Genomic DNA, 11,038 nt, shown 5'->3' with positions numbered 1-11,038 from the left:
TATATACGATAGGCATTTATAATAAAAATAGTCATGATAAATAAGAATATATACCACAATTAAACTTGACATTACCAATATTCAAGATTCTGTCGTAGGGTGACATGGAGACTCTAAGGATATCTTGTTGTCTTTTGTTTGCAACACACATAGTATTTTAGTCAATTCGACTTCACAACTTGGTGCTCATGTAATGATAGGGAAAAAATAAAAAATAATAATAAAAATAAAAAAAAAGAAGAGAGAGAAATAAGATATGAAACTCACATACTATTTAGAATAAAAATATCTACTCTACCGTTTCTCATTCTCTACTTTCTCTTCCAGAACTCTCTTTTTTTTTCTTTCATATTTTTCTTCTTTAAAATTCCTTCTACCTTTCTATTTTTTCTATCTTTTGTCCAGCAATATTTTTACTCGCTTCATTGATCTTGTTTTTATTCTTTTATCATGTTTACAACACCTTATATATGCATCTTGCCTCATATCATCTATTTATTTTTTCACAACTCCATTAAAAAGTTTTAGTTTAGTAAATAAGAAAAAATTCTTCTATTTTTGAATTTCAATAATTATTAAAATTTTAAAATAACTCTTTGACTCAATAATTACTCATATTGCTGACTTTGGATGAATATATATATATGGGCACTAGAAAATTTGAATTAGGATTCAAATAGTTAAAAAATTTAGAACTTTTGTCAAATTAAACAATATTATATTAAATTAATAACATTATTAGCTTACATATATTATTATTGTGTTATTTCTAGAATCGTAGAATTATTGAATATCAATCAGTGGTTTAGTAATACATTCAGAATTATCTACAAAATTATTTTTGGTTCATTTGCACCAACCACCAGATTGAGAGTAAACTTTATATTTATAATTATTTTAAATATACTTTATAATTATTTTTAATTGCATTTATGAAGTTAGTATTTAAAGAATGTGATTTGATTACAATAATTGGTTCATTTTAATTAAATGATTATCTTATAAAAATTATATTTTTAGAAAATACACGAGACTGTATATAATTTATTTTTTTGAAAATTTTGTAGCCGTAGAATATTTAATTTTATCAAACTATAAGTACATTTTGAAAATTTTAAAATATTTTTGATTTATATATTTTTTTATATGTTGTAAATTTATGAATTGTGTTAAAAAGTTCTTATGATTTGAAATGAAATTATTCAAAACATATTATTGATTTGATTTGGTTTAATGACTTGAAAAATTAAATAGTTTGTCTTACTTGAAATTAATATGATTTGAATTGATTTTGGAGATTGAAACTAAAAAACTGTAGTTAATGATTAATCTAGATGTATCTGACTCAGACCTCAACTAATAGGAGCGTTGCTAGCTTAACGTATAGGCTACACATTGAATCTGTTATATCGTACGGGTATACAAGAAGAAATTTTTACTCTTAGAGTTGGAGCTGTCTATGTATGTATTATTGTTTGATTTGATTTGACTTCTAGATTGTGTATTCCTTTATTGATTCACTTCATTCTATAATTTATAGTATATTATAAATAAAAAAATATTTTTGATAATATTATTTATATGGTTTCATGTGAATTATAGATATGCTGTCTATTCACTGTGTTGTAAAACTTATCCTATCAATTTTCATATTTTTCAGTCACAGGTATCAATCCCAGTACCGTCCGCCAATTTTGTTGACAAGCAACTTTGAAGATAATGAGCTCTTTTGTCAAATTTGTAAATATTTGTGCTCCATATTTCACAAGTAGGATCCCTGCCATGTTAAACTATTTTGTATTGTCACATAATGTATAACTTATTTTTCTTAAACTACTTTTCATACTTATAAGGTTATTAATAACAGTTGCAATTTCATTGTTTAATTTGGATACGGACTTGTCACGCTTGCTTAGGGACAATTTCTTTGAGCGTTGGTCATGACTCTTTTTGGGTCGAGACAACTCAGCACTTCTTCAGATGTTGTAATTCTTCAAACCTTGTAATATTGCCTTTCTGCTTTTGAATCTGTGTCCAACCCTAAACTCCACACTATTGTCTATGATGTAATTGTTCTTGCCCATATCGAAAAATGGAGTTTTCTTGTGCATTGCATCCAGATCGAATACATGATAATGATTGAGTACAACTGATAAGGCCGAAATTGGTTGCGGAATAGATAGAAGATACCAAACTAATGCGTCCACCGGGGTCTCCGGTACAAACTCCTCATCATCATCATTCTCAGAAGAATTATTATCGGTGCTATCGACAACATACTCATCATTAGACTCCTCACCATCCACATCCATGTCTACCGCTGGACTAGCACAATGCAGCAGTGATGGTGCAAGAGGTGGGTCATCCTAGACAAAATTCGAATAGTTAGATCCATCGCCACCAACATCACCAACATCCGCAGAAAGCTCCATCACTTATTTCCGCCATAATTTTTTCGTAGATGTCAAAAATGAGGCACACATACTCATTGCCATGGAGGCAAAATAGATGAAACTGAAAAATCTCATTTTTTATTGGTGCTAGCAACCTATACCTAACTCTTCCAACCTTTTTTGACCCGCTAGTACTGGTGTTCCTTAATATTAGATTATTTAGTTTAGACAAAGAATTTACTTTCTGCGTGCATAACAAAATAGGATTATCGCACTCAAATATCACTCTAGTGTCACTGTTTCTCATATGACAATTGCAATACACACTTACAACCACATATTTACTACCACTAGATATTTTTTCTTAAATTTGGAAGAAAAACAGAGAAAAAAAGAAGTAAAATATTTGTGGAGAATACAAATAGTTGCATATCATTTTATAGCTGCTTGAAATTTGTCATACTATATCTCATTACAGTAAAAACATCGTAACTTGCATTTATTTTGTTTACAGTGTAAACAAAATACGTATTGATCATTATCTCCCACATATCATGTGTGCAATCGTGATACATGGACTTCGTCAAGTGTCTTATCGATAAGTAATAGAATGGTAAAAAAATTATAAATTACCTATATTGATAAATAAAATATTTATTTTATTTATTTAAAAACTTGTTTAAGTAAATTTTTTTCATATTTTAATGACATACAAACAAGTTTTTTATGTGTTACTTTAATAAAAAAAATTAAAATATATACATAAAATTAGATTTGATGAGCTTATATAAAGGAAGGAAATGAAAGGGAGATGTTGGTTGTAGATCGTAGTTAGAGGCACAATAAATGCATGCACGTTGTGATCAACACATCTAACTTGGAATCTAAGGACAATGCAATTAACACTTGCACCTGCATCTGCCTCAAGAGAAACCCAATCACAAAGGGCAAAACAGAGAAAACATGTCAAAAATACAGAAATGAGAGCATCAACAGCACGTGTGGTGTGAATCCTATCTCCCAATAAAGTCCCCTCTTCTTGCTCTTATCTCCCTTCCCCTATCTATCCATCTATCTTGTTCTTGTTCTCACGTTCTCAGATTCAGAGAGTACCTTCTTTCTTTCCTTCTCTCTCTGCCAAGTGAAGATGATGAATAGCTGCAGGTACCAACAGAGCTACGAGGACATGACTATGGGAATGGGAGGATCACTGCTTTGCCCTAAACCTCGTCGATTGCCTCTCTTCACCTGCCCCTCCCCCACCAGGTATGGTATCTCTATCTCCCCACCCTAAGATTAAACTAAATCAGTTGCTTTTCATTTTCTAAATTCTAACCGTCGCCTCAAATATTTCAGCTACCATTCACCTGCTCGAGCTGACCTTCTGGACATCATCCTCCCCAAGGTTAGCTTATTTCCTGCCTCAATCTTGAGATTCTGTGTTTCATTTATATGGTGAAATAAAGAGAGGGTTTCTTGATAGATCCACTAAATCAATCTTTAATCTGGTCATAGATTTTCTTATGTAGTGTTATTCCTTCTGATACCAAATATCTCTTCTTCCAGGGAGGCTGCTACCCAGAAAGAACCGGGGATCTGGTGGAAGTGGCGGCGGCGTCGCCACCGTTTTTCTGCGGATCTCCACCAAGCAGGGCCTCGAACCCTGTAATACAGGATGAACAATTTGGTAATAATGGGAATTTTAGTCCATTTACCATGCCATCCTCTTCTCCATCATCTTCATCGGCTCCGAGAAGCTGTGTTCCCATGAAATTTGGCCACGCTCCGGCTGCCGTCAGGATTGTAGGTTTTGAGTCTCTTAGCAGAGATAGGAGCAACTGCAGCATCTCTGCGGTAGCGTAAACCATTTTTGAAAGGTAAAGAACAAAAAAGGCGAAAAAGGGTGATTCCAATAGTCTAATAACCAGGAAGCAGAGAAAAGGTAGAGGATTTTAAATCAACCAAGTTGAAATTAGCAGAGGAGATTCTTTTTGTTTGTTTTTTTGGAAAGAGGAGCTAATCTTTATTCAGTGTTGTTTAGTGTGAATTACATGTATATATTGGTCCATGAAAGTTTCTGTTTATTAGTAATGTCATGTATAAATGAGAAAAGGAGGGTTTTCATCTTCCTTGGATGAATAAGAAGAGGTCAATGCAGAGAGAAGAAGAAAAAAGGAAGCAAAATCCTTGTTCTTGTTCTTCTAGTTTCTTTTTCTCCCTTGTTAGGCTTTATGGAGACTCTGTAATTGGGCTGTGTCTGCGAGTCACGTCCTCCTACTTTTGTGATTGTAATTCGGAGGAAATTGAGAATTAATCTTTGAAATTTCTGTGTATATTATTATGCTTTTTGATTGTTTGGGAAAGTGTTGCCTGTTTGATATGATAACCTAACCTTAAAGAGTTGAGTTGTGTATACAAAGTAATCTACCACTGAAAAAGGTAAGAGCGCATATGATGGTCAGATTTTAGGGGGATTTGTCTTGTATTATAATGTAATGGATTTTCTGGAATGAGAGACAGGGGTAGGACGAGCCAGCTGGTGGGAATGTAATGTGCATGTGAGTATGTCGCAAACACAAGTAAAGCGTTTACGGCAACCGACAACAAGTGTGCATATTTTTGTTTCGATGGTTAGTGGTTGAGACATCATGAATTTAAATTAGGGCCCTCGTGACCTCAGTTTTGTTGATTAATTTGCAACTTGGAAGCTTATAATAATAATAAAATCCCTGAAATAAAGGACTCCAAACCCAGCTGGGATTCGCAAGATGGCAAAATTGTCAATTCAATAAACAAAACAAAAAAATAAAAAACACAAAAACGAAACGAAAAGTATTGTAATTTGCTTGTCCAAGCATATCATTTTTTTATTTTCTTTTAAGAAATGAGTGTACGATTCAAGAATATAGTTATTGAAACGCCAATAATTGCGCTGTAGGACTCTCAAAGGATCAATGTGTTTGCAAAATTGTAAGAGAAGAGGTTTTCTCCAAGATCAAGGGTGCGCACGTTGAGAATCGAACTTGTAAGTTATTTGTCACTCGTACGGTAGCATTTTATGCTTCCCGTTTAAAGTCGCCTCTGAATTAGTCAATGGAATATATGATATAATATATAATTGGTCACTACACTCTTGAGTGTTATAGATAGATATATATTTACAATTGCAATATGCGCGTAGGATAGTGAAAAAGAATATACATATAATGGTAACTAGCGTGTGGCTGTTACTGCCACCGTTTTGAACCTGGTTGTCTTAGGTGGCCAATACTGGCGCTTTTCCTTATACCTGAAATGAAATTTGTGAATAAAGTTGAGAGACAAGTATGCGAGGAAGAAAATGGAGAGTTGCAAGTTTAGTTTGAGACTTTGAGTTTGACATACCCACCTGGAGCTGGTGACATCTTAGGAGGGTCCCTTTGTGTTTTCGTGGGAGATGGGACTCGGACTGATGCTTTCTTCATCGATTGAACGCTTCTTTGTAATGTTTTCGGTCTGCATAATAAAACAAGAAGAAGTCAACACTATCATTTCTGAACTTGATATATATATAATTCTTTAGCACTACTCACTTGTCCATCTTATCTGATGATTTTGAGCTTTCAGAACCATAACCATAATCAGAATTATTGTTGGATCTTTCATCAAAGTCTGCATCTGTGTAACTCCAGCTTTCCCGAGGAGTTTTGTCTCCTCCAATAGAGGATTTCGTTCGTCGGAGGGATTCATCCCTCGGACTTCTGCTTGTGCTTGGTCTTTGGAGTTGCTTAAAGTGAAGTAATTGTAGCCGCTCAATCTCCTCGTCTTTTTTCGACACACTGTTCTTCAGAGAAGCCACCTGTTCCATTAATTCTTTCACATCCTTGCTCTCTTTATTACTTCGTGCAGCTCCTAACTCAATTCCAGAAACCCTTTCAGCAAACTTGAGAGTACTCATTGTTTCGGAATATGAATTTACGTCGGAGTTGATTTGGATAAACATGAGCGTCTTTGCGTGACCACCAAGAGAAGCTTGGAGTAGCTGAGTGAGCTTGCTGTTTCTATATGGCACATGAGAGCTCTTTTGGGAGAGGGAAAAGATCACATCTCCGAATGCAGACAGTGATTTGTTTATATGTTGTGCCTCCCTAAGCCTATCTCCGGTTACTTCAGACCGATCTACCCTTTCGCTTCCTGCCAAATCCACCAAATGAAGATTACCAACCAGTGTGAAACCCGAGTTCAAATCTTTCCCTCGAACATGAATCGTCACCACACTGTGTGAACGGCTACTTCTTTCATTCATTGCAGTAGCGCTTATGGCTCTATTTTTCAGTCCAATGTCCATTAGCTTAATCACATCTGAAGGCGCATTAACATGGAACATGCTTGCATCAGGCACTGCCAATCCCTCTGGCTGCGAGTGAGTAAGTATCCCAAGTGTGTGCAAATCAAGGAAACAACACTCGCGTAATAAATCAAAATATATATTATTTGCGTCTTCTTTTAAGTATATATGCAATATATAAAGAAAAAGGATATCTTTGTCTAGGAGAATGATCATTTAATAACAAATCGCGCACTTGCTCATTGTATATCTCAACCATTTGAACTCCGATCTCATACTCAATGGAGCTCGTTCTACTTGTGGAAAGTCTGAAAAGATCATTCAGAGCCCGATAATTAACACCAAGATTCTCGCTAGTTGCTCCGGTTGGACCAGTCTAACAAAAGTTTCCATTGTATAGAATCAGAACGAAATTCCTTCAATTATGTAGCATTAAATTAACATGTGCGGGGAAGGTTCATACCATTGTGTAAGTTTTCCCTGAACCAGTTTGACCGTAAGCAAATATGCATACATTATATCCATCAAGAACTGATCTTGTAAGTGCCTGTATGTCGGCGTATACATCCGCTGCATCATTCAAACAGTATCGATCATCAGAATGTGAACAATGCAACTCAATAGAAAACCCTGAGTATACACAATTGAACCTTGAGTTGCCTCAGGCCCGAAAACCTTGTTAAATTTGAATGACCGGAGAGCATCTTTCCCTTGCTTAGAGGGATTTGCCACAACCAAATTATCCTCTCCAATGTGTTCTATAATGGACTGTTTTTCTTTGGCCCCAGCAGTAAATGGTTTAATGCGACAATACACTCTGATGTTTCCTGCATCCAAAAAGAAAGAAATTATGTGAATTCCCTATTCGCCTACATTGGATGATCCCTAATAAAAGTAGCAAAGATAATGGCACCTTTTAATTCTTGGATTTCATTGAACAATTTTCGATTTTCAGCCACAACAACCTGATAGTTCTCGGCTGCATGCGCCAGTGATTTAAGATTTACACCTGAGCGGTTTAAAATAAAATGATTAACAGCTTCTTGTTAACCAAAGTGTAAAATAAAATAGGAAGAGTGAGCGCTAACATGACATGGGAACAACAGAACATACCTAATTGATTACACTCCTCTGCATAAACCTTTTGCTCTTGCATAACATCTTGCTTAATGGACTCCCAAGATAATTTCATTTTCTGCAAGTTTTCAAAAATTGCACACAAGATTATAATGCTTAGCATCGTGAATATCATATTTGACATTAACACATTTGTAAGCGTACCTCTAGGTTACTAGATTGAAAATTTACAACGTTTAGCATCTGGTTCTTTTTCATGTTCCACTTGTTATATTTTGAAACATAAGAAGACTCAAGCTCTTTACACTTATTGCGCCATTCTTCTAATTGCTGCTCATATGCTTTAGTTTTCTGTTCTATTTCTGCTTTAGCTTCCATAGCCTCTACTTCTAATCGTGAGCATTTTAATTCAAGTGCTTTTTTGCTTGTTTCTAAATCTTCCGTCAATGCTGAAATTTCCAAAATTTTGTCCTCCTGCTTTTTCATGGACCTTTCAAAATCCCTGTCATCAGGCTTATTTTCTTCCACTGCGAACTTCTCAGCCTGCACTTAACACGAATATGCGAATGAAAACCTCTTTTCTAAGAGGTGTATATGTTGCTAATCACGCAAAGTAAGAAAACATTACAGATGAAGCTGGCTAGCAATGATCTGTTATACAAAGTTCCCTCTGATAAATAGAAACTCTAACAAATTTGGAAAGAATTTAAAAGGGATACAGTTCTGACATAACGAGTACTAGACAGAGTTACTTATGATACCTCATCCTCTTCTATATTATTTCCCGTCGCAAGCGCCTCAAGTACTCTAATTCTGGATTGATACTTTTCTTCACGAACCTTGAAAAGATTGCTTTGCTGATGGCACAGGACAGGGCAAGAAAGTGATATGATGAAATCAATGCAGAAAGAAAAACAAGTCAAAGTAGTAATGAGTGTATTTGGCATACAGTTCTTGAATGTTCTGCTTGGGCTGACATGCGGCGCTCAAGCTCCTGGGAAACTTTTCTCAACAAGCAGGCGACGCGCTGAATAACAATCATAAATATTAATGAATGAACGAAACGAGCGATGTGCAACACAAACCAGAAATCTGTTAAGGCCATACATACATAAGGCATTTCACCATTTCGTTTTTCAACGGTTTCTTCAAGAATACCATTCACAACACCCAGAAGTGACTGAGTTGGTGCATTCTGCAACATCAGATACTGCAACATATGAATGATGTTGTATTACATTCATACCAACGTGCAAATGTGGATTGAACTCACGTCTAAACTGACTGATTTGACCATTTCTGATATTTTTGTTGGAGAAAGATCTGCATAACTTTCTTCTTTCCCTTGAAACACCTCAAACCCCTCGTGGAACTTGTGACCCTGGTGCAGTAATGAAGTTGGTGACTCTGCAATGAGTAACACTTGATGAATTGCAGGATAGCAGATACATATCTCAGGATGGAGACTCATGTATAGTTATCTTAATGTGAAGTTAATAGCTAAGAACCATTAGACAATTTGATATATTTGACTAAAACTGCTATCTAACAGTTTTCAACTATCAAATTTATGCGAAGACAACTGCATGCAAGTTTTATGTCTTAGGAGATATGTTTTTTCCACCTGTCAAGAATGGGCTACTCAGGGAACGATGGTGCTTTGTGGTCGTCTCGGATGATGGTGGAAATGGAACACTGGGAGCTGTAATCCCGTGAGGGCTTCCTACTTTGGAATTAGTGGTAGAAGAATTGTTATCCCAGAAAACATTCTGCAAACTCTTTGCTCGGAGTGATAACAAGCAATCCACAACGACCTTCATGGATCCCTACACAAATACCAATTACATCAACATTTATGCTGTCCTGTATATAAGATCTATGCTAAGAAGTGAGAATGCAGGTGTCTTATACCTTCTCCAGGTCTGATATTGAAAACTGAGGCAATCCCAATCCATCCATAGCTTTCAGAAACGATTTTAGATTTTCTTCATGATCAAATTCACTAACCTACAAAAGGGAAGCTAAGCCAAACTGAGAGAGAGGTAACATCTAAAATCAATAGTTAATGCTAATTAATTCCCGCTTAAAAAAATTAGTATTACCACCGGGACGGAACCTGGGCGAAGCTTGTTCAGTATCTGACACAAAACGATACCATCCCTCAAGCATGCTCTTAAGACATCGTCCGTGATATTTATCGGTAAGTTCAGTGAAGGAAGAAGGGTAGATATCCATTGAACCAAAAGCAATCGATGTTTCGCTGAAAATAATTAATAATGTTCAAGTAATAAAACCCTTGAGCTGAGGAGTACATCAAATGCAAATTATTAGTAATTACTAAGAAGGGGTTAAGTCCCATCTTCCATCGATCATACCTTCAACCTCGCCATGAATAGAGACTATAAAACCATTTTTATAAATTCCAGTAGAAATGGGCTTTGGGCTGCCCATTTCTTTGGATTCCGTATTGTGGTTCTCTGATATGGAATTATTCATTACTAGCTATGTCCCTGGAGGAACAATCAACCTCAGATTTTCATTGAGCCATGTTTCAACCAAATTCGCAAGGAATCGTCACATTTCCTGTAAAGCTCTCCAAAGCTGAAATTAATATCCAATCCATCCCCAACCGAAGTTGAAGTTAGAACTTAGAATCACGGTAGTGTAAACTAATTATATCACAGAATGCAACGCAATGTAAACAAGACAAACTATCTAATAGAGGGCATTTTATCAATCAATCAAATAAGCAGATCGAGGGCCAGAAAATGTGTCATCTATTTAACAGAAAAAGCAAAAATCTTAATGCAACTATAATTAATTGGATTGAGGGATGAGCACATGCCATCATCTTCCCAAAGAAGAAATATTGAGAAGCTGGTCACGGAAGGCCGGTGCTGAAGAAAACAAATTTATTGTGCATGCGATATGGATGCCGAAATCCAACGCTACATGTTAAATTTCAAAGATTTCATTATAACTTTAATTTAATTTTCATAACAATTTCTCATTGCCATTTAACAGGATCCCGGAGAACCAAAAAGCAAGAGGAAAAAAAAAAAGAAGAGAAGAGAGTCAAAAGAGGAGATCGAGTCCATTCAATTACCAGATTTTTACAAATTAATTCATCACATATATTTTTTTTTTTGTTATCTATTGTTGAGGAATGTTACGTGCGTTACGTTGGTGGGAAAGTGCGAAAAGAGAGAGCGGGAAAGAGAAGATCAGAATAGTGGCGGGA

General features: G+C 35.6%; 2 protein-coding genes across 2 annotated transcripts; one reads left to right on the top strand and one right to left on the bottom strand.

The window, feature by feature from the left end:
- Positions 1-3,224: 3,224 nt before the first annotated feature.
- LOC107478763 (uncharacterized) lies at positions 3,225-4,726 on the top strand. Its single transcript, XM_016098892.3, has 3 exons — positions 3,225-3,659; positions 3,750-3,798; positions 3,960-4,726. The coding sequence occupies exons 1-3, from the start codon at positions 3,541-3,543 to the stop codon at positions 4,254-4,256; spliced, it is 465 nt and encodes a 154-aa protein (XP_015954378.1). The 5' UTR covers positions 3,225-3,540; the 3' UTR covers positions 4,257-4,726.
- A 793-nt stretch (positions 4,727-5,519) lies between these two features.
- Positions 5,520-10,248, bottom strand: LOC107478782 (kinesin-like protein KIN-14D). The gene is made up of 17 exons (XM_052258251.1): positions 10,173-10,248; positions 9,900-10,057; positions 9,709-9,804; positions 9,422-9,623; positions 9,071-9,204; positions 8,909-8,992; positions 8,747-8,824; positions 8,559-8,654; positions 8,002-8,340; positions 7,834-7,915; positions 7,634-7,729; positions 7,335-7,547; positions 7,184-7,290; positions 6,939-7,096; positions 5,966-6,841; positions 5,782-5,888; positions 5,520-5,682 (listed from the first exon to the last, which is right to left on the bottom strand). The coding sequence occupies exons 1-17, from the start codon at positions 10,246-10,248 to the stop codon at positions 5,621-5,623; spliced, it is 2,964 nt and encodes a 987-aa protein (XP_052114211.1). The 3' UTR covers positions 5,520-5,620.
- Between the last annotated feature and the right edge of the window lie 790 nt (positions 10,249-11,038).

Source organism: Arachis duranensis, chromosome 3 (assembly GCF_000817695.3).
Source record: "Arachis duranensis cultivar V14167 chromosome 3, aradu.V14167.gnm2.J7QH, whole genome shotgun sequence".
NCBI classification, from domain to species: domain Eukaryota; kingdom Viridiplantae; phylum Streptophyta; class Magnoliopsida; order Fabales; family Fabaceae; genus Arachis; species Arachis duranensis.
This window is presented reverse-complemented; position numbering and strand designations above follow the sequence as displayed.

Excerpts from the sequence above, each read along its gene's own strand:
- LOC107478763 (XM_016098892.3), top strand. The coding sequence starts at position 3,541 with ATGATGAATAGCTGCAGGTACCAACAGAGCTACGAGGACATGACTATG. Across the intron at positions 3,660-3,749 it reads ACCTGCCCCTCCCCCACCAG|CTACCATTCACCTGCTCGAG; the intron begins GTATGGTATCTC and ends CAAATATTTCAG. Across the intron at positions 3,799-3,959 it reads TGGACATCATCCTCCCCAAG|GGAGGCTGCTACCCAGAAAG; the intron begins GTTAGCTTATTT and ends CTCTTCTTCCAG.
- LOC107478782 (XM_052258251.1), bottom strand. The coding sequence starts at position 10,248 with ATGGGCAGCCCAAAGCCCATTTCTACTGGAATTTATAAAAATGGTTTT. Across the intron at positions 9,624-9,708 it reads CAATATCAGACCTGGAGAAG|GGATCCATGAAGGTCGTTGT; the intron begins GTATAAGACACC and ends GTATTTGTGTAG. Across the intron at positions 7,916-8,001 it reads TTCAATCTAGTAACCTAGAG|AAAATGAAATTATCTTGGGA; the intron begins GTACGCTTACAA and ends GAAAACTTGCAG.